Source organism: Hemiscyllium ocellatum, chromosome 18 (assembly GCF_020745735.1).
Source record: "Hemiscyllium ocellatum isolate sHemOce1 chromosome 18, sHemOce1.pat.X.cur, whole genome shotgun sequence".
NCBI classification, from domain to species: Eukaryota; Metazoa; Chordata; class Chondrichthyes; order Orectolobiformes; family Hemiscylliidae; genus Hemiscyllium; species Hemiscyllium ocellatum.
In genome coordinates, this window is record NC_083418.1 from 82,455,906 (window position 1) to 82,479,259 (window position 23,354).

The window sequence follows — 23,354 nt, forward strand, 5'->3', positions numbered from 1 at the left end:
TCTAGGAGCTCAAACACTTCCTTTTCTGTGATGAAAAATAATTTCAAAACATTCCTGATGAAGGGCTTATACCCAAAACATCGACTCTCCTGCTCCTCAGATGCTGCCTGACCTACTGTGCTTTTCCAGCACCACACTCTCGACTCGAATCTCCAGACTCTGCAGTCCTCACTTTCTTCCACCATTTTCAAAACATCAATATTTATTTCCCTGAGTTCTCTAGCCTCCATTTCTTGTCTGGATGGGATGCTTTTTAGAGGGGTTGGTGTGGACTTGATGGGTTGAATGGCCTGCTTCCACACCGTAGGGATTCTATGATTCTCTAATTTCTTATGAATTGTTACATAATTGATATTTAAATTGGCAAAGGTCATGTCTGAGCACTGTGGGAAAGTTTACAAGGGCAGTGGAGATTCAGGTTATATCATAATGCTGTCAGACTAAAGGCCAAGCTTTCTGTTTTCAACTGAACATGACTTATTTCGGATGTGGGCTTTGCTGGGCCAGCACTTACAAGGGGATCAAAACTGAACATTAAAATATTCAGGGATGTTTGACCTTTTGAAAAGACAGACAGGAAACAGAGGGTGTTGGAATAGCATTTTGGTGTGGGATAGAATAAATATGACAGCACAACATGATCATGGATTGGAACCTGTAAAATCCTTAAGGGTGGAGTTAAGGACTAAAGGGAGAAAGAAGACATTGGTAGGAATCGTCTATAAATCCCTGACAGTAGCTACATGGTGGGACAGAGAATAAATCAAGCGATAATGAGGGTGTGTAACAAAGGCAGTACGTTAGTCATGGAACTAAATTCAAGCAGCTACTGTTGTGGGATTTGAAAATGTGTCTCCAGAGTTTGGGCCCCTGGGCTGTTAATCTGTGATATTGCCATTTCCCCCTAATTGAGTTATCTTGGTAAATATCATTGAGGGCATGAAGACAGGAAGAAATGGGAAAGACCATGGCATAAGATAAACGGTGCTGTATTACATAACATTGGATTCAGCCTTGACTCTAATGAAAAGTAAGACGCTGCAGCTCTCCTACTGTTTTGGAGCTGGAGGAGATCGGGATCATTGGTTAGGCTCTGGATTTACTATTTGGACTGAAATCAATCACCTGTTGGATCAACAGGAAACCGACCATTGGATTAGTTCATGATGGATCTTTATCTCAAATCCCAATTTGCTTCCAGATGCTCTTAAAAAAACTTTGGTGTTTTGGCAAACACCTTTCAGTTACCCAACATCATTAAACACAATTGATCTGATTATTCACTTCTTGCTGGGGTTTTGAGGTGTAAAAATTGGCTGCTACAAACTGATGAACATAGTAACAGGGAATGAACTTCAGAAGAAATCTTTTCCTAGTAGCCTTTGGGACCCTCATCAGCGTGTATCAAAATATGAGGAAAATACAAGATCTTTCCATTTCTTTTTCTCAGTTTCTGGTTTACCCAGTTTGGATTATGCAGCCTGCAAATTTAGAAAATGTTTTCCTGCTTCTGTCTTAATGATGGACACAGCCTAAACAGATCCTCCTGGATCAGCAGCTGAACAGGCTGGGAGGCCCGCACCAGGGCAGCTTCAGAAAGCAGAGTGCAATTTCAGTTTGAGACAGTAGCTCAGCCACCTGACGCAAACCTCCCCCTTCCCCAGTATCAGATTACGTGTCCACACTGCCAGTCCCTTGCAAAGCAAGTGCCTTCTTCCTGATTCTCTCAAACTCTCGTTGAATCCTGACGGGGGCTGGAGTGTGTTGCTGGAAAAGCACAGCTGGTCAGGCAGCATCCGAGGAGCAGGAGAATCGGTGTTTCGGGCATAAGCCCTTCATCAGGAATGAGGCTTGTGGGCCAGGGGGAACTGAGAGATACATGGGAGGGGGAGGGGGGCTAGGAGGGCAAGGTAGCTGAGAATGCGATCGGCCCTTGAATCCTGATAGGCTGCAGTGATACCTTGTGAAATTTTAGGGTCTTCATATGTTGTTCCCAAGATTACCCTCATCTCCTCTCCAACCCTGTGATCCTATCAGTGCAGCCAACTATTTTCCAGGGATAGTCTTGCCTATCCGAGACAAGCAAAGTGTCTAGAACAACTTCAGGAAAAATACCCTCGGGAAGTAACCAGTATTGTTAACAATCTCTGAAGTAAGGTGATATTATTGAAGCTATCAACACAGACGGTGGGGATTAGACATCTTTCTGTTGTGAGTACTGGTACCCAGGGAGCTGCAGCTCAGGAGCTGTATAGGAAGGTCAATACCTAACAGAAACAAGACTTGTACAGTGACTGTCTGCCCCTTTTATCTTCCTTCAGGCTGTCCAGATATCCCCTGATAGAAACGACAACATCTTGATCAGGAACGTTTTCAAGGAGAATTGAATGACCAGCCAAAGTGCTCAGATTTTGCATACATTTATTCTGAATCCCCTTTCAGCTTTACTTTTCTAACCTTTGAATCAATTAACAGTTGAGATGATTAAATAAAAAGTAGTACCAATGATCAAGCTTTATTGAAAATGAAATGAGCTGAGTAGAATATGTCACCCTGAGGTAATCACTCATTCCTTTACACAAGAAGAAACTGCATGCACTACAGAGTCATTAGCAGTCAGTGGCACTTAGCCACAATACTCTTTTTAGTGAGCCAGTTCAGAAATGATGGGCAGAATGGCCTCTTTCTGTGCTTTATTCCTAAGAACCATTGGTGATCTCTCATTCAGAGAGGGGCTTTGATAATGATTGGCCCGTGATGCAGAAGCACATGACTGTGGGATTTCCTTTCAGAGAGAAGCCCTTGTCAGCACCCAGGTGTACCTGATAGTATGTGCTGAGATGATTTATATTCATGCAACAGGATTGGAACGAGGGTCTCTGTGTTCTTTCCCTTCCAGTGTCTGTTTACCCACTTCTCTCATCTTGACATTGATGGGGAGAGGAGCAGGATCTGAAGCTTGACCAGCCGTTCTATTGATCAGGGACCGATCTGCATTCCAACTTAGTTTTCTCATTTGAACTTAAGTTCCCTTTTCTAACTAAGGTCAACCATCCCAGTCCAGATACCTACAGCTGATAACTACATTCCCCAGTAGCCATTACATTTTGGGGAAGAGAATTCCAAATTCAAATTCACATTTCTCCAAAAGTAAGTTCATGTGACCATACAAACTAGAAGCAGGAATTGGCCATTCATCGTCTTGCATCAACTCCACCATGGAGTTCAATCATGGCTGATCTCTCTGTGACATCAAATCCACATTTGCACCAACCCAATAACTTTTCACGCCCCTGTATATCAAAAATCTTATCACCACTGCCTTAAATCTATTCAAGGTCTCTGCTTCCACTCCCATTTCAGGAAGTGGGATCGAAAGCCTTACAACCATCTGAGAGAAAGAAAGAGGTTTTACTGAATCTCTCTTGTAAATGGTCAAGCTTTGATTTTTAAACAGTAACCATCAGTTCTAGATTGTTCCATAAGAGGAATCATCCTCTCGACATCCACCCCTCGAATTTTACATATTCCAATCATGTCAACTCTTACTCTTCGAAATTCTAGCAGGTATGACCCTAGCAGTCCAATATTTCCTCATACCACAACTCTCCCATTCTATGTCAGAGTTTGGTAAATGTTTTCTTCAACATCCTTCCTTAGGTACAGTGACTGATACTATGCACAGTATTACAGTGTGGTCATTGCAGTGGCCTGCATAATTGAAACATTGCCTCCATATTCTTGAGTTCAATTCCCCTGACAACAACATTTGATTAACTTGCTTAATTATTTGCTGTACTTGTATATCAACATTTTGCAGTTCAGGCAGTAGGACACCCAGATCCATCTACAGTCTCTCACTATTGAGAGGATATGATTCCTTTATTTTTTTTTGCCAAAACTAGACAATTTTGCATTTTCCCACTTTATGCACCATTTGCCACTAGATCTTCGCCCACTCACTTACCTGTCTATATCCCTTTATAACTTCCTAGCATCCTCTTTATAATTTATTTTCTGAACTTTTTTGTGGTCATTATCAAATTTAACAAATGTGCCATCCCGTCTGTAAAGTTATTTTTATAAATTGTGAAGAGCTGAGATTCCCATGGAACAGCACTGATAATATTTTGCCACTTTGAAAAAGGCCTGTTTACAATACTGTCTACTTTGCCAGACAATTTTCTATTCTAATACATTACCCCTTACACCATGAACTTTTATTTTCCACAATAACATTTGTTGTGGTATTTTATTTAATGAGGAGAAAGTGAGGACTGTAGATGCTGGAGATCAGAGCTGAAAATGTGTTGATGGAAAAGCGCAGCAGGTCAGGCAGCATCCATGGAGCAGGAGAATCGATGTTTCGGGCATAAGCCCTCCTGAAGAAGGGCTTATGCCCGAAACATCGATTCGCCTGTTCCTTGGATGCTGCCTGACCTGCTGCGCTTTTCCATCAACACATTTTCAGCCCAGTATTTTATTTAATGCCTTCCAGAAATCTAAGTACAAAACATCGACTGGTTCCTCTTTGTTCCCAGCTTCTTATGTCTTCCCAAAAAATTCCACTAACTTTGTTAAAATGTGATTTCCCTTTCGCAAACTCATGTTGGCTCTGCCAGATTAACCTGACCTTACCCAAGTGCTCTGTTATAATGTCTTTAATAACAGCGTGTGTAATTCTAATAATAGCAAACACTTCTTGATTTCCTTCCTAACTGAATTGGCTCAGACCCGAACATCATTTCCTCTAAATGCGGAGTTTAAAGCAGTTATTATGATGTAAGCATTAAAATAAATGAGTATTGTGTCAAAATGCAATACTATCACATTATTTTTATATCCATAAATGACAGCAGGATATTGTGTATAATTTTTGTAATCTAAGAGTTTGATTGTGAACTAAAAATAAATTTTAATAACAGCAACAGAGGTGTTTTTAATATAGAGAAACAACAGAGGTGGTGACATCAATCTCCTTATGGAGATATTAGGACAGATGATCAAAAGCTTACTCAAAGAGCCTGAATGCACAATTGCTAGTGATTTGAGAAAAGGTGAAGTGCTGGATGTGTTCTCTTTATTGGGTCATTATGCAAGAATGGAATGAGCACTGACCTTTCACCCGATCTCCTTTGTTGAGCGGGATCTCCCCATCTCCTTGAGGCTGATAGGACCTTAACACAATAAACTGCCTTCCAGGAACTGCACTGTAAAGTTTCCGTTTTGGTCCCTGGTTTTCCAATCCAAAGACTGTCTCTTTAATAACAGCAGGACTGTAATCAAGCAGAAATAACAACAACAGCGTAAAGAACTCTACAGGGCAAGTGCAGTTACCATTAGATGAATTCTTGCAGTCGAAATGATTGCAAAGATACTTCAGATTTCCCTTGTAAAGGAGTTGATGTATTTTATGAAGGGGAAGGTTGGAAATGTGAGTAGACTAAAAATGAGTGGACTACTTTAAAATGCAGCAAAGTAGTTGGTGTTGAAACTGATAGTCAACCAACCTAGATATGTTTGAAAACTAGGCCAATATTGAAGTACTTCTCCTTGAAAAGCAATGAAAGCATTGAGGACAGGGAGTTTCACATCAAATTGCTTCTAGTTTCATCTCTTCAGCAGGCTAATTTTAGTGACCTACTTTATGAATTTGTGTTAAGCTGCTGTCCGAACTATTTTAGTTTAGCTGTTAACCTGTTTAGGATAAGTGCACCTCATCTATCACCACGAGTGGGACTTGCCAGTGTTCTTGTGCTCAAAGATCCAGATGAACTGGGGCAAGGTCTGGTTCTGTGAGAATGATTAAACTTTAGAGAGGCAGGGACTTTCACTCCTTGTCACCTTGAATCAGGTGATGGAATTCCTCTCTCTGCATCACCAAGTTGGCAGTTTAAACTCTATTGCAAAAGCCTGCTACTCCAGTGAAATAGTTCCCGTATTGTTAATGCTGCTCTTGCTGCAAAGCATTATACCAGGTCCTGCAGCAATTAAAAATTCAACAGTTATGTAAAATACAACATTGGGCTTTCCCGATCCATTCCCCAAATCGATCAATACCAATAAAAACAAGTGAATCAAATACTCGTCAGGCTTGTTTATGGGATCTTGCTGTTTCCAAAATGGTGACTCTGTTTGCCTCCAGACTGGACAAGGCAGCTCAATGAGAGACATGCTTTTTTTTTGAGGAACCTGACTGTTTACAATATAAAAGTAAAGCCCTTTTCTGGTGAGCCAGAGGGACCCAGGTCAGCCCCAGATCCAGATTGCTAAAGACTGATGCTAAATTAACAAGGTTGGCTTTGACTAACACTGACCCTGAGTCAGCTCTGGTGGCACACATTCTGATTTAGCTCAGCTTGTCACACAGTCGGGCAGGGTTGGTGAGGGGAGATGGTGGGGTGGGGGGAGGTGTCAATGGGTTGTCATTCAGCCTGAAATTCCCTCAGCTCCTTCCCCGATTTATCAACAGACTCTTACAGGGCTCGGGATGAAGAGTGGATGTGTGGCAGGCTTATCTCTCCACTTAATCATTCACTCACTCACCCAGTCTTCTCTCTCTCTCTCTCTCACTCTCACTCACTCACTTGGAGAAAGTGAGGACTGCAGATGCTGGGGATCAGAGCTGAGAGTGTGTTGCTGGAAAAGCACAGCAGGTCAGGCAGCATCCAAGGAGCAGGAGAATCGATGTTTCAAGCATAAGCTCTTCATCAGGAATGTGGGGGTGCGAGTAAGGGGAGAGATAAATAGGAGGGGATGGGCTGGGGGGGGTGGTAGCTGGGAAGGCGATAGGCAGATGAAGGTGGGGGGGTGATAGTGATAGGTCAGAGGGGAGGGTGGAGTGGGTAAGGTGGGGGGAGGGGAGATTCATTACCACACTTTTTCACTCACTCCCTTGGCCTATCACTCCCTCATTACCCACAGGCCCAGGCAGTGTTTGCTGATTAAGGGCACTCAGGAAGAGTATGGGAAGTTTGTGGCGATATCAACATATGCTTCCTCGCACCCAGTCCCAACCTTCCGGCAGTCCTGGCCTGTGCTGTTGTTACAAACAGTCCTCCTCGTCACTGCCCCATCTGCCCTATCTTTCCCATGATAACTAATCCCAGCAGCTGCCTGCCTCCTGTGGACCCTAAAAATCTACCTGGTTCCCTCTACTTCCCCATAACAGTACATCTGATTCTCTCCCTCCCACACCATGACCTTCCTTACCTTTCTCCTCCCATGTCCTGCTTGATTCTACTTGTCCCCCTTCTTCACATCACTCTGCCCCAGCCCGATGACCCCCGACTCTCTCTCCCTGATTGGTACCAGACTGCCTCTTGGATGTATACATTACAAACCAAAGGCCCTGCGTGTCCTTTGAGATGGATGTGAAACTCAGTCAAGAACTTGGCATGCTTAAGGAAAAGCAGAGAAAATCTCAGCAGGGAATATTTATCTCTTATCTGACATCACAAAGACAAGTGATCTGCTGACTATCAGATTCCCATTTCTGGGAACTTGCTGTAATTAGATTGGTTGTTTCTGATCGTAAAGGACAACAGTGATTTCCTATCTCAGGGCCCATACAATAATTGGCTGTACTGTCCTTTGGGACATTCTGAAAGATGCTATTTAATTGCAAATTATTCATTTTCATTAATCAGTCAGGAGCTCTCTCCTGACCCAGAGAGTCAGGTTTTCAGGAAGGTTGGCACAATAAATAAGATTTAATTAGCTTTGAAACAAGTGCTGTAGTGATCAATAAAGATGTGAAATCAATAGTTACATCATTACAGCAGCTTCAGAAACTGCTGGGATTCCCTCACCAAGCACCATCCAATTAAAAAATAATGCACTTGGGTTGTAACAATCACGGGTTTTATATTTCTTTATTTTTGGGTGACAGTCAAAAAATGAAACAGTTACTGCTTTAAACCAAGAAAACTGTGGAAGGAGATGTTGCAGTGTTAAGACCAGTTTGTGAAACTCATTGTGAATTGTATTTACACTGGGAGGACCGTGGGTCGGTGAATGTTTACACAGATACAAACAGCTGATTGGTCCAGGACTAGCTGTGTGGGTCCAGAGTTATCCACATGATGAAAACTGTCTGATTGACTCGTGGGCAGGTGGACAGTGTGTGTGAAAACAATATAGCGACAGAAAGGCTCCAGACTCAAACATTTCTGTCTCCTTGCAGAGTGATTCTTTTGCGTTACCTGCCAATAGACAGCTGAGTCCACCCAGTGACTGAGACAGACTGAAGTAGTGTTGAGAGTGGTGCTGGAAAAGCACAGCAGGCCAGGCAACATCCGAAGAGCAGGAGACTCGATGTTTTGGGCAAAAGTCCTTCATCAGGAATGTAGCTGTGAGCCTCGGGAGGGGCGGGGTGGGGTGGGGTGGGGTGGGGTGGGGTGGGGGGGCGGGGCGGAGCGGGGTGGGGTGGGGTGGGGTGGGGTGGGGCGGAGCGGGGTGGGGTGGGGTGGGGTGGGGCGGGGCGGAGCGGGGTGGGGTGGGGTGGGGTGGGGTGGGGCGGGGCGGGCGGGGTGGGGTGGGGTGGGGTGGGGCGGGGCGGGGTGGGGTGGGGTGGGGTGGGGTGGGGTGGGGGGGGCGGGGTGGGGTGGGGTGGGGTGGGGGGGGGTGGGGATAAGAGCGGAGCAGAAGTGTGGAAGGGGCAGCATTTAGGAACTAGTCGGGAGGAGGTGCAGAGCTGAGGGTGATCAGATCGCTTAATCTGGACCATCAACATTCATCCTCCCCCAGCATTCCACTCTTCCCAGTCCCTCCCCTCCCCCGAATACAGGATAAATGCTCCTCCAGCCACACTTCAGCTCTGAAAAAGAGACATTTAGAAACACTAGTTTGCTGTGTCTTCATGGATGCTGGCTGAGTCGCTGTGATAGAACATAGAACATAGAAAGATACAGCGCAGTACAGCCTTCTTTGATTTCAGTAATTTGCTCCAGTCTGTCTCTATCCTGCTGTACCCCGTGGCAATCCTCTTCATTATCTGCAGCTCACCCAGTCTTTGTGTCATCTGCAAACTTCCTTGTCAGGCCAGCTACATTCTCTTCCGGATCATTTATACAGTGTATATTGCAAATAACAGTGGAACATCACTGATCACAGATCTCCAGTCAGAAAAACACCCTTGCACTGCTACTCTCTGTCTCCCTGTCTTCTGTGACTAAGTCAGTTCCATATCCACCTTACCAGCTTATTGCAAATCCCATGTGACTTCACCTTTTGTATCAGCCAATCAGGAGGGACCTTGTCATGAAGGCCTTGCTAAAGTCTATATAGACAACATCTACAGCCCTGCACTCATCAATCATCTTTGTCTCTTCCCCAAAAAGGTTAATACTGTTTATGAGACACGACCTTCCCACACAAAGCTCTGCTGCATATTTCCGAATGGGAGTAAATCCTGTCCTGACTGATGTAAGGCTCACCCGCCTGTGATTTTCTGGATTATACCGATTGACTTCCTCTGATTAGAAGGACTCAGAAGATGTAAAGAGACAACTCATTAAATTCTGTGGAGGGCATGACTGAACTTTATTCTCCCTTTACTCTCTTGTCTCCTCCCATAACATTGATGTTCTTCCCCTTTGGCTGTGTCTGCAGGTGTGTGCAGAGACAGGCTGAAGAAGGGTGGGAATTTCAGTTAGTGAGTTATGAGTTGTTAATTAATATGCTGTTTTCTTGTGATTAGAACTAATTTCTTTGTACTAAAAATAGTTCATTGTTAAAAGTGTAGAACCCTGGCCAGTGCGATGGCCACTGAGGGTAGAAGACAGCAGGACCTGGGTGTGCTCATGCACCAGTCACTGAAGGTAAGCATGCAGGTGCAGCAGGTGGAAAAAGCATTCCACGTATATCTCCCCTAAACCTCCCCCCCATCACTTTGAACTCATGACCCCGAATAATTGAGTCCTCCACTCTGGGGGACAAAGCTTCTTGCTATCCATCCTGTCTACACCTCTCATGATGTTGCAGACCTTAACGAGGTCCCCCCTCAACCACCTTTTCAATGAAAATAATCCTAATCTACTCATCCTCTCCTCATAGCTAGCGCCCTCCTTACCAGGCAATATCCTGGTGGACCTCCTCTGCACCCTCTCCAAAGTATCCACATACTTTGTGGGTGGCACGGTGGCACAGTGGTTAGCACTGCTGCCTCACAGTGCCAGAGACCCGGGTTCAATTCCCGCCTCAGGCGACTGACTGTGTGGAGTTTGCATGTTCTCCCTGTGTCTGCGTGGGTTTCCTCTGGGTGCTCCGGTTTCCTCCCACAGTCCAAAGATGTGCGGGTCGGGTGAATTGGCCATGCTAAAGTACCCGTAGTGTTAGGTAAGGGGTAAATGTAGGGGTATGGGTGGGTTGCGCTTGGGTGGGTCGGTGTGGACTTGTTGGGCTGAAGGGCCTGTTTCCACACTGTAAAGTAATGTAATCTAATACTTTTGGCAATGTGGTGACCAGAACTGTACGCAGTATTACAAATGTGGCCAAACCAAAGTCTTTTACAACTGTAACCTGACCTGCCAACTCTTGTACTCAATACCCCGTCCAATGAAGGAAATCATGCCGTGTGTCTTCTTGACCACTCGACTGACCTACGTTGTCACCTTCAGGGAACAATGGATCTGAACATCCAGATCTCTCTGTACATCAATTTTCCTGAGGACTTTTCTATTTACCGTATACAGAACAACCTCGATTAGCGAATGAGAAGGGGGTTGGCGGGGACTATTTTGTTTGGATAACTGATCAGGGTTCCCATGATGACCCTGTTCCTGCTCCCACCACCAGCACAGGCTGCCTGCTCTCACTTTGCTTTTATTTAAATTTAATAAAGTTTTTATTAGAATTTGAGTTCTTGTCTGGATAATCTGAAATTCAGATAATTGATGTTTGAATCTTCCAAAATACATCATCTCGCATTTGCCTGGATAGAACTTCATCTGCCATTTCTCTACCCAACTCTCCAACCTATCTATATTCCCCTTCACTATCTGCTACTCCACCAATCTTAGTGTCAGCTGCAAACCTACTACTCAGACCATCTATACCTTCCTCCAGACCAGTTATGTATATCGAGCCACAACTAGAATACTGTGTGCAGTTTCGGTCTCCTTTTCTGGGGAAGGATGCTCTTGTCCTCAAGGGAGAGCGATGGAGGTTTACCAAGCTTATTCCAAGGATAGTGGGACTGATGGATCAGGAGAGATTCACGAGATGTTCATAAGGAGGATGTGTTAGCAATTCTAGAAAGTGTGAAAATAGATCAGTCCCCTGGGCCAGATGGGATTTATTCCAGGATTCTCTGGCAAGCTAGGGAGGAGATTGCTGAGCCTTAGGCTTTGATCTTTATGTCATCATTGTCTACAGAAATACTGCCAGAAGACTAGAGGATGGCAAATGTTGTCCCTTTCGCAAACAAGGGGAGTAGAGACAACCCTGGTAATTATAGACCAGTGAGCCTTACTTCGGTTGTGGGTAAAGTGTTGGAAAAGATTATAAGAGATGGGATTTATTGGGTTTTGAAAAGATTTGCAGCTCAGGTTGAGATTCTGGATGTAGGTTTGCTCACTGAGCTAGAAGGTTCATTTTCAGACATTTCGTGATCATACTAAATAACATCTTCAGTGAGCCTCCGAGCGATGCCCTGCTGATGATTCCTGCTTTCTATTTATATGTTTGGGTTTCTTTGATGACATCACAATAGGAAATGACATCACCATAGGAAATGACATCACCAACCCAAAGAAATCTTCAGAGGCTCACTGAAGATGTTACCTCGTATGGTGACGAAATGTCTGAAAATGAACCTTCCAGCTCAGTGAGCAAACCTACATCCAGATAGGATTTATAATCATTTCTCCACCCAATCTCCAATCTATCTATATTGAAAGAATAATTTGATTAGGGAAAGTCAACACGGTTTTGTGAAGGGTCGGACGTGCCTCACATACCTTACTTAGTTCTTTGAGAAGGTGACTAAATAGGTGGATGAGGGTAAAGCAGTTGATGTGGTGTATATGGATTTCAGTAAGGCGTTTGATAAGGTTCCCATGGTAGGTGACTGCACAAAATAGGCAGGTATGGAATTGAGGCTGATTTAGTGGTTTGGATCAGAAATTGGCAAGCTGAAAGGAGGCAGAGGTGATGGTTGATGGGAAATGTTCATCCTGGAGTTCAGTTACTACTGGTATACCACAAGGATCTGTTTTGAGTCCACTGCTGTTTGTCAATTTATAAATGACGTGGATGAGGGCGTAGAAGGATAGGTTAGTATTTTGTGGATGACACTAAGGTCAGTGGAGTTATGGATAGTGTTGAAGGATATTGCGGGGTCAGGAGGGACATAGATAAGCTGCTGTGCTGGTTGAGGAGTTGCAAATGGAGTTTAGTGTGGAAAAGTGTGAGGTGATTCATCTTGTAAGGAGTAACAGAAATAATGGTAATATTCTTGGTGGTGTAGATGAGCAGAGAGATCTCGGTGTCTATGTGCATAATTCCCGGAAAGTTGCCATCCAAGTTGATAGGGTGTTAAGAAGGCATACGGTATGTTAGCTTTTATTGGTAGAGGGATTGAGTTTCAGAGCCACGAGGTCATGCTACAGCTGGCCAAAACTCTGGTGCGGCCGCACTTGGCGTATTACGTACAGTTCTGGTCACCACATTATAGGTAGGGTGTGGAAGCTTTGGAAAGGATTCCAAGGTGATTTACCAGGATGTTGCCTGGTATGGAGGGAAGGTCCTACGAGGAAAGGCTGAGGGCCTTGAGGCTGTTTTTGTTAGAGAGAAGAAGGTTGAGAGGTGTCTTAATTGAGACATACAAAATAATCAGAGGGTTAGACAGGGTGCGCAGTGAGAGTCTTTTTCCTTGGATGGTGATGGCTAGCACGAGGGGACATAGCTTTAAATTGAGGGGTGATAGATAAAGGACAGATGTCAGAGGTAGTTTCTTTACTCAGAGAGTAGCAGGGGCATGGAACATCCTGCCTGCAAAGTAGTAGACTCGCCGACGTTAAGGGCATTTAAATGATCATTGAATAAATATATGGATGAGAATGGAATAGTGTAGGATAGATAGACTTCAGATTGGTTCCACAGGTCAGCACAACACCAAGGGCCGAAGGACCTGGACTGAGCTGAAATGTTCTACGTTCTGTGTTCCATTCTATGTTTTCACTGGAGTTCAGATGAACGAGGGGACATCTCAGAGAGAGGAGTAGACAGGGTAGATACAGGGAGGATGTGCCTGATGGTTGGTGTGTACAGAACCAGGGATCATTGTCTGAGGATTCAGGATGGACCATTTAGGACAGGGATGAGGAGACATTTCTTCACCCAGAGAGTGGGGAGCCTGTGGAATTCATTACCACAGGAAGTAGCTGATGCCAAAACATTGAATGTATTCAAGAGGTGGCTAGGTATGGCACTTGGGGGCAAATGGGATCAAAGGTTAAGGGTTAAAGCAGGGTTAGGCTATTGAGTTGGATGATCAGCCATGATCATGATGAATGGTGGAGCAGGCTCGAAGGGCTGAATGGCCTTCTCCTGCTCCTATCTTCTACGTTTCTGTCTTTCTGGCTCTGTCACCCTGAGTCGCTCAGACAGGAAAATGAAAGGTTTTAACATTTGTGATGTCATCGGAATGTGTGCCCCATGAACCTGCTACTGTCCCAAGTAGGTCATGCCAGTATCTGTGACCTATGTCAAAGATAGAGGAATGGTGTATTTAATGACTGAACTGAACCAGATAAATTAACTTGTACAAAGTGAAGATTGCTTTCCAACCAGACAGATGCATGATGGTTTGTCAGTTGCAGTTTAAGTAAGTAATGGAGTTGTAACACTGAACCAGGCAGCACAGCAAACGACAAACAGCAATTGAACAGGAAGGTGAGTAGGAGCCCAATGCCATAGACATGAGAGCAAAGGACACAAATAAACTGAAGGGCCTGGTCAGTCAGTCTTGGTCACTGGCATCTGACCTCAGCCAACTGCTTCACTGAGTCACAACTAGGAAGTCAACTCTTAGCTTGCTATCAGTTAAAGATGGTTTGTTATAGTAAGCAGCAGGTTTTACACTGGTGCCATCACTTGCTGTTACGAAGCAATAATGGCATACCCTTCAATACCTGCAAAACCAGATCACACTGTGTTCTTGATTAATAAGAGGACGAAGGGTTACGGGGAAAAGACAGGAAATTGGAGTTGAGAAATGTGTCAGCCGTGATCAAATGGCAGAACAGCCTCAACGGGCCAAATGGCCTACTTCTGCTGCTATATTTTACAGTCGGCTGGGAAGTTCACGTAGCAGAGTGGTGCCAGTGCGCTGAACATTTCAACTCCACTTCGTTACTACAACATCAGTTTAATAACATCTTCCAATATATTGCATTTGATGTCACTGACTGCACAATGACCAATAAGATATCTCTGCTTTCAAATAGTTTTCACAAAGATTGTAGCTGAGGTCATTTCTATTTCCTATTGAACCATCACGGTTAATGAAACAGACCAAGGCCAATCAGCTGATTGTTACAGAAATAATTGCTCAGAGGCCGGTATTGTGTCACCAAGTCACCCTAATTTTCACGTGGAGAGTCCTTCACTTTAGTTCTGCCTCATTCAGTGTCAATATCCCTGGCACTTATCATTTTATCTGTCAGCCAGGGCTCCTTGATTAAACCAGGTTAATAGCCCCAAACAGGAAACTCATCTTGTACGAGGCCCACCACGCTGATCTTGTTACAATCACTACAGTTGCTGATCCTACTGCAGGAACCCATAGGAATTTAAATCAACCACTTCCTCCCCAAAACCTTCCATCTTTCTTTTGCTTGAATGTTTGTCAGATTATCCCTTCAAAAAGTTGCAAACATACGTACTTTGATCCAGTGTCAAAACATTCTGTGGTCAAAAGCTCCCTGTCTATCAGGATTTCTCTAAATATCTTTCTGTATTCCGTTAATGGCTCCTCATGATTGATGTTCCCAGGCAAAATGACATGCCATTTAAACATGCCACAACTACAGAAGTTGTTCATGTCCTGAAACATCGAAATGAACCAGCTGGCTGATCAATCCCCACACTGCCTGGAAATCCCTTTGCTTCAGTTACAGGATCAAGGTCTGCCATTCTCCCACTTGCTGCCTTACCTCTCATCTGTCTCAGTAATAGATCACTCACAATTACTGAGAATCTATCAACAAGAAAGAGAGATTACGCTATGTAATCATTATTGAAATTTTATAAGAAAATGTAGGTTAAATTCTGAGGGTAGTATGGCGTATTTTTGGTGCCTCTGGTTAAGTTTATATCTGACTGAATATCAGCAGGGTAAGTTCACTATTGAATAGAGGGGTGTATAAGGAGGAGATTCAGAGACTTAGGAACCTCGGGATGTAAACCAGGAGTAGGCCATTCCGCCTCCTAGCCTGATTCACCATGACAGAACTGTGTCAAGTTATACAGAGATGCGTTCGTGGGGCAGGAGCAGCCTGAGACAATGGGTCGGCCGGGGCAGTCAGGTTTGTGAATTTTGGGTAGGAGATAGAATCGGGCGGTGCGGGTTCCTGGACAATGAGGTTGGAGGCTGAGGATGGGAGATCCCCTGAGGTGATGAGGTTGTGGATGGTCTAGAAGATGATGGTTTAGTGATGGGAGGTGAGGTTGTGATCGAGCAGGCAGTAAGAGGAGGTGTCTGTGAGTTGGCTTCTGGCTTCAGTGGTGTAGAGGCCAGTGCATTACCCCCTCCTTGTCTATTGGTTTCATGGTGAGGTTGGGGTTGGAGTGGAGGGAGTGCTCCCAATGCTCCTGATGTGGTCTTCTCTACACTAGGAGACAGGACACCTACTTACAGAACATTTCAGAGAACATCTCCAGGCCACACACACCAACCAACCTCACCGCCCTGTGGTCAAACACTTTACTTACCCATCCCACTCTGCCAAGGACATACAGGTGCTGGGCCTCCTCCATCGCCAAACCCTAACCACCCGACGCCTGGAGGAAAAACGTCTCCTCTTCCACCTTGTGACCCTCCAACCACACGGCATCAATGTGGATTTCACCAGTTGGCTGATCTCCCCTCCCCACACTTTATCCCAGATCAAACCTTCCAACTCAGCACCGTCCTTTTGAACTGACCTACCTGTCCATCTTCCTTCCCACGTATCTGCTCCACCCTGCTCTCTGACCTATTACCATTTCCCCACCTTCATCCACCTATCACACTCTCAGCTACCTTCCCCCAGCCGCATCTTCACCCCCTCCCCCCACCGCCTCCCATTTATCTCTCAGCTCCCTTGACCCCCCCACCTGTGAAGGGATTTTGCCCGAAGCGTTGATTCTTCTGCCCCTCGGATGCTGTCTGACCTGCTGTTTTTCCAGCACCACACTCTCCACTCTGATCTCCATCATCTGCAGTCCTCACTTTCTTCCAGCTGATCTCCATACACCCACCTTTTGCCCATACGCCCTTTGCTGTTTGTGAAACATCTCCCACCCTTTGTGTGGAGAACTGCTTCTTCATATCTCTGAGAGATCAGGCCCCTAGTTCTAGAATTCCCAGCCGATGAAAATACTTTATCGTTATCTACCCTGTCATTTCCTATTAATATCTTGAAGACTTTTATCAGATCACCCCTTCACCACCTAAACTCAGGTGAAAGCAGGACCGAATGCTAACGACCCTACAGACAGGGTGAGAGAATTTGCCTGACAACATTTTTTTTGATGTTCACAAATAATCACCAACAATGAACTCCACAGTTATATTTTCTTACTTCAAAGTAAATGAAATTCTGCAATGTTATCAGATGAACTGTTTATCCCACTTATTCTCTTTGGTCAGCACTGCGCCTCACAGTACCAGGGAACGGGGTTCGATTCCTGCCTCGGGCGACTGTCTGTGTGGAGTTTGTATATTCTCCCCGTGTCCACATGGGTTTCCTCCCACAGTCTGAAGACGTGCAACTTCGGTAAATTGGCCATGCTAACTTGTCCAAGGATGCGCAGGCTGTGTGGACTAGCCATGGGAAATGCAGGGTTACATGGATGGGGTAGAGCATTGGGTCTGGGTGGGATGCACTTCAGAAAATCGATGGGCCGAATGACCTGCTTCCACACTGTAGGAATTCTCTGATTCCCGATTCTATGATTATTCAACCAATTGGAGAAAGTGAGGTCTGCAGATGCTGGAGATCAGAGCTGAAAATGTGTTGCTGGAAAAGCGCGGCAGTTCAGGCAGCATCCAAGGAACAGGAGAAGGGCCTATGCCCGAAACGTCAAATCTCCTGTTCCTTGGATGCTGCCTGACCTGCTGTGCTTTTCCAGCAACACATTTTCAGCTTATTCAACCAATAGTCAATAAATGCTGGATTTCTCCAGTAATGCCGTCCCTTGGACACCAGTGTGTTTGGATCATTGAGGAATCATTCCTGCCATTGGTGGATACATGAAGAGTGAAGGAGTAGCTCTCCATTCTGCAAGTACGGGCTTGACCTGCCTCGCGACTTCACAGACAGTGAGGTCAGTGTCTAAACGCACTTCACAGGAGAGTAATCTGAACTGAATAGATACTGACCCACACAGAGAGATAGAACCACAGGTGACTCTGGAACATTTCGAAAATTGCACAAACCTATTTTTTTCTCAACTTATTTGATAATTCTGCCTCAGGTACTTTGAAAACCCATTGCCAGGTGACCTGATGGTGTGATGGTGTACTCCCCAGGCAGTGTTAGCGAGAAAGTCCTGGGATACTCAGCTCATGATCACACATTCACAGCTAAGTTAAGATGTTATGTGATCAGCAATCAAACACAATGATGGTGATGGCCCAAAGCCTTGCTACCTGGTCTTTCTGGGCAGGAGAGGGTGCATCAAGAGATGTTATTGGCTTTTTGATTTGTCAGGATTCATTCTGTGGCTATGGTGCCCATGGCAGATGCTGATCTAATCAATGAAGCTGTTTTTGATTCTGTGCCTATCACTTCCCCCGGTCTCTCAGCCTGACGTGGTGCTGCTGGTATAAAAACATTTTGTTCCATTTATTGTTCTTGTCCTAACAGTGACAGTCTGAATGCAGCATTCTGTATAAAGGCAGTGAGAACCCAGAGCAGTGGTGTCATTACTGAGTGATCAAAAAGACCACTCCTTTAGTTAATATTTCATCATAGCCCAATCACAAGTTACACATTCACATGTTGGATGTTTCATTTAAAGCTGTTTCAACTAATGCAAGTGTCTAACAGCTTGGCCAATCACTGCGCTTGCTCCTGAATCAGACACTATTAAGCACTTTGGTCTCAAAGTTTCTGTACAAACAGCCTCAAGGCCATTAGCCCTCAGCCGTGTCGCAGGGTCACACTGACAGCACCTTCTGGCATTTACACATCTGCATGCAAATATGGAAATCTGGATGTTACTGTCAGGAATAGCTTGTTGTTTCAAGTGGCCATGCTGTTTCCTATAACCTCATTGAATGTTCACACCGATCACTGTAAGCATCATAGGAAAGACAGTTATTCTGCAGTCATGGTCATGACTGCTAAACAACTTCTCTAGCCTTGAAAAGATGGTTTCAAATGTGAAGTTGCATTGCTTCCAAAATGATGAATGTTACAGATTTAATCCCTTCTCAGATGGAAAAGAGAAAAAGAACAGGAAATGACACCAACAACACAGGAAATTACATCACCAACCCAAGGAAACCTTAATACAAATAGAAAGCAGGCCATAACACCAATGCTTCACCAGAGGCTCACTGATAATGTTAGGCAGAAGTGGGTGCTGCAGATGCTGGAGATTAGAGTCAAGGTTAGAGTGGTGCTGGAAAAGCACAGCAGGTCAGGCAGCATCTGAGGAGCAGGAAAATCAACATTTGGGGCAAAAGCCCTTCATCAGGAATCCTGGTGAAGGGCTTTTGCCCGAAACGTCAATTTTCCTGTTCCTCAGATGCTTCCTGACCTGCTGTGCTTTTCCAGCACCACTCTAACCTTGTCACTGATGATGCTACCTAGTATAGTGATGAAACGCCTGAAAATGAACCTTCCAGGTCAGTGAGCAAACTTACATCCAGAAACTCAACCAGAGCTACAAATGTTCTCCAAACTTGCTAGCAAGGTATCTACATATCTTTGGGAGAAAGATGGTGAGGTAAATGAGGAATTTCCTTTCTGTTTGGAATTATGTCTGTGCCATTATGAATGCTGGTAGCCCACTGAAGGAATAATTTGCCATATTCCCACTGCATCAATAGAGACAGGTGACTGGTGGTGGTTTCCTTAGATGCTCACCACACTTCAGGTGAGGAGAAAGTTGAGAACATGAGCACACTTTTCTAAGTGGCTGATGATGATGACAGTAATCAGTGCAATAGTACTCTAGCTGTAAGAGCTGAACATATCATATATGTTATAACATACTTTTGCAGAAGTCTTTGTTTTCTTTGTTCATGGTTAATCGGAAGCATTGTTTTTCCAGAATCCCTGATGTTACTTTTATCAGGATGTCATTCCTCTGAAAATCTTTGAACTTTCTTGATTTGCTCTTAGAGTGGTAACGCAATGCCTGACTTGATCAAGAATAGATTCTTGTAATCGTGTGATGCTGTTTCCATTGCTGCACTCTGACCTTTGTGCCCACTCCCTCTGTCAGTACGGGCTGTTCCATCTTTCTGTTTACATTTTGTCAGGTACCTTTCTGCCTCGTCAATTGGCTCTGTATTATAAATATCATCCAGGGGGTAGATACAGTTTGTTCTCCTCACTGTCACATGGTGAATCATTGTTGATTTTCTGGGATTTAGACTCAGCACAATGGAGTGTCTTCAGGAGATGTTAAATTGCAGAACTGCAGACCAATCAACTTTCATTTTTTGAGGGAATCATCTATGATCTAAGAATACTGTGCACAATCCCTAGTTCCAAATCATACATTGGATTTTAGGGGAATTGGCAGAACTCCAAAATTGAGAAGAACAGAAGGGTTTTGCCTGTCCGGAGAATCTGAACAGTTTGGGAATATTCTCTCCAGACAATGGAAGGCTCTGGGGCTAACATGATCAGAGGCTGAAAACTCATGATCAATGTCGAGAAGATGTGAAGGAGGCCAGAACTGGGGGCCATTCAGAGAAGGCAGTTACTAATGAGTTCAGGCGGGAATTCAGGAGGAATACCTTTACACAGAGATTGGTACTTATTCCCACAAAGAGAAGTTGAGACAGTTACCATAGATACATTTCAAGGGAACACGGGAATGTAGAAATCAGGAGATCATTCAGCCCCTTGAGCCTCCTACATTATTCAATTGGGCCATGGCTAATTTAATTGTAACCTCAAATACACATTCAGCTCATCCCTGATAATCTTTTAACCACTTATTAAATAAGAATCTAACGACAGCTGTCTTAAAAATATTCAAGGAGTCTGTTTCTATTACTTTGTCTGGAGGAGATTTCCAAAAACTCACAACCCTCTCGGAGAAAAGTATTCACTTCATCTCTGTTTCAAACTCTGATCCTGAGTTCAGGATCTATAGCTTTCAGTCAAGTTGCTCCTTACTGCTCTGAACTCCAGAGTATAAGAGCCCAGCCTATCCAGCCTTTCCTCATAAGACAACTAGTCTATTCCAGGTATTAATCCAGTAAAACTCTCCTGAAATGTTTCCCACGTGTTTAGATCATTCCTTAAAATAGAGGGCCAGTAGAGTACACAATACTTCAGACACAGTCTCACCAATGTTATCTGTAACCGAAGCAGAACTTCCCAATATCTATATGCGCTGCCTGTCATGATAAATGATCACGTTTGATTATCTTTCCTAATAACTTGCTGTACCTATACAGTAACCTTCTGTAACTCATGACAAGGACATCCAGATCCCTCAGTATCTTGGAGCTCCGTAAACTCCCTTCATTTTGATAAAACTCCTTACAAACTGGAAAATGTTTCACTTTCGGACATTACACTGGATTGGCCACATCTTTGCCCACTCACTTGACCTATCTATACCTTTGTAATCTTCTTGTAACTTGGAATAAGCCCACTTACAGCTTCACTCTGCTTCTTGTTAGCAAGTTAGTCATCTGTCTATGGCAATATAGAACGTAGAACATTACAGCGCAGTACAGGCCCTTCAGCCCTCGATGTTGCGCCGACCTGTGGAACCAATCTGACGCCCATCTAACCAACACTATTCCATTTTCATCCTTATGCCTATCCAATGACCATTTAAATGTTCTTAAAAATTGGTGAGTCTACTACCGTTGCAGGCAGTGCATTCCACACCCCCTCCTACTCTCTGAGTAAAGAAACTACCTCTGACATTTCTCCTATATCTATCTCCGCTCAATTTACAGCTATATCTCCTCATGCTAGCCATCACCATCCGAGGAAAAAGGCTCTCCCTGTTTACCCTATCTAACCCTCTGATTATCTATGTGTCAATTAAGTCACCTCTCAATCTTCTCTCCAACGAAAACAGCCTCAAGTCTCTCAGCCTTTCCTTGTAAGACCTTCCCTCCATACCAGGCAACATCCTAGTAAATCTCCTTTGAATCCTTTCCAAACCTTCTCCATCCTTCCTATAATGTTACTCCTACACAATAAACGTTTATCTTCCATAATAATTTCTGATGAAACACCTTATAAAATGACTTCTAGAACTAAGATAAGTATGTGAGGGAGAAAGGAGCAGAAGGACAATGTGATAGTGTGGGGAAGGTGGGGAAGTAGTGGTTATATCACAAGATTAGCGATCTAGAACCCCAGCTTACATTCTGGGGTGACAGGTCCAAATCTCACAATGGCAGATAATGAAATCTGAAATGGCAGGCTAGCCTGATGGTAACACTATGTCCATTGTAATAACAGAAAACTCATCTGGCTTACCAATGTCCTCCAGAGAAGGAAATCCACCATCCAGACCCACAGCAATATGACTGACTCTTAACCATCCTCTGGGAAACTAGGCACAGACATCAAATGCTGTCCCCACCAGGGAAACCCAGATCCCATGAATGAATTCAAAGCAAATTGAGGTGTTTGGAAACTTACATCAAAGGTAAATAGCAACAAATACCACCTGGTTTGAAAGGCTGAAACCTGTGCAGTTCATCGTTTGCAATGTCATGTGAATGCCTGTTTGTCAGTAGGAATTGACATTTACTGTCAATTGTGGATATTCCAGACGTTAAAGAGCTCCAGTGATTCTCATTTGTTACATTACTTGTGTTTGCTGTAAACTACACAGAACATAGAACATAGAACATAGAAAAATACAGTGCAGTACAGGCCCTTCGGCCCTCGATGTTGCGCCGACCGAAGCCTACCTAACCTACACTAGCCCAATAACCTCCATATGCTTATCCAATGCCCGTTTAAATGACCATAAAGAGGGAGAGTCCACCACTGCTACTGGCAGGGCATTCCATGAACTCACAACCCGCTGAGTAAAGAATCTACCCCTAACATCTGACCTATACCTACCACCCCTTAATTTAAAGCTGTGTCCCCTAGTAACAGCTGACTCCATTAGCGTAAAAAGGTTCTCACTGTCAACCCTATCTAAACCCCTAATCATCTTGTACACCTCTATCAAATCTCCCCTAAACCTTCTTTTCTCCAATGAGAACAGCCCCAAGTGCCTCAGCCTTTCCTAATTCCCTCAGTTCTATTCTCATTAGGAAGCAACTTTCTCACATGGTAACACCATGTTTACAATTCATTCATGAGTTCTGCACAATGCTCAGTATCTGATTCAACTCCTCCATGGACGATTCCATGGTTATGATCTTTTATCATCATTCTCATGCTTTGTTTGTCTCAATTGCTTTATCCCCATTGCTTTGTAGTGACAGGAGATGACAGCAATGCCTTTATTCCATATATATTGACCTCAGACTTTTCATCAATGGAATATTTAACCATCGTAGGTGACACACTTTGGTATGAGTTTCAATGAATTGATATCTTTACATCAAATCCATTGTGGAGATCACAAATAATCCATTTAGCAGTGAAAAAGCATGACAAATCTTTCCCTTGTCTTGTCCCACTCAGCTGATACTTGATGCTGGTAGAATGTCATGTTCCACCTCCTGTATCCACACGTGCACTGCATTGTTATCAGGAAATGTTGTGAAACTTGAAAGGGTTCAGAAAAGGTTTATAAGGATGTTGCCAGTGTAGGAGGATTTGAGCTATAGGGAGAGGCTGAACAGGCTGGGAATGTTTTTCCTGGACTGTCAGAGGCTGCGGAGTGACCTTATAGAGGTTTATAAAATTATGAGGGGCATGGATAGGATAAATAGGCAAAGTCTTTTCCCTGGGGTGGGGGAGTCCAGAACA

The 23,354-nt window shown here is 44.1% G+C and overlaps 1 protein-coding gene across 7 annotated transcripts in view; it reads right to left on the reverse strand.

Moving 5' to 3' along the window:
* Nucleotides 1-23,354, reverse strand: part of LOC132824520 (SH3 and multiple ankyrin repeat domains protein 2-like) — a 1,314,713-nt gene that overhangs the window by 723,234 nt on the left and 568,125 nt on the right. For all 7 annotated transcript variants that reach the window (XM_060839149.1, XM_060839148.1, XM_060839147.1 and 4 more), the window contains one exon: nucleotides 5,119-5,276. In XM_060839149.1, coding sequence (XP_060695132.1) covers nucleotides 5,119-5,276 — 158 coding nt within the window. The remainder of the gene's footprint in view (nucleotides 1-5,118; nucleotides 5,277-23,354) is intronic.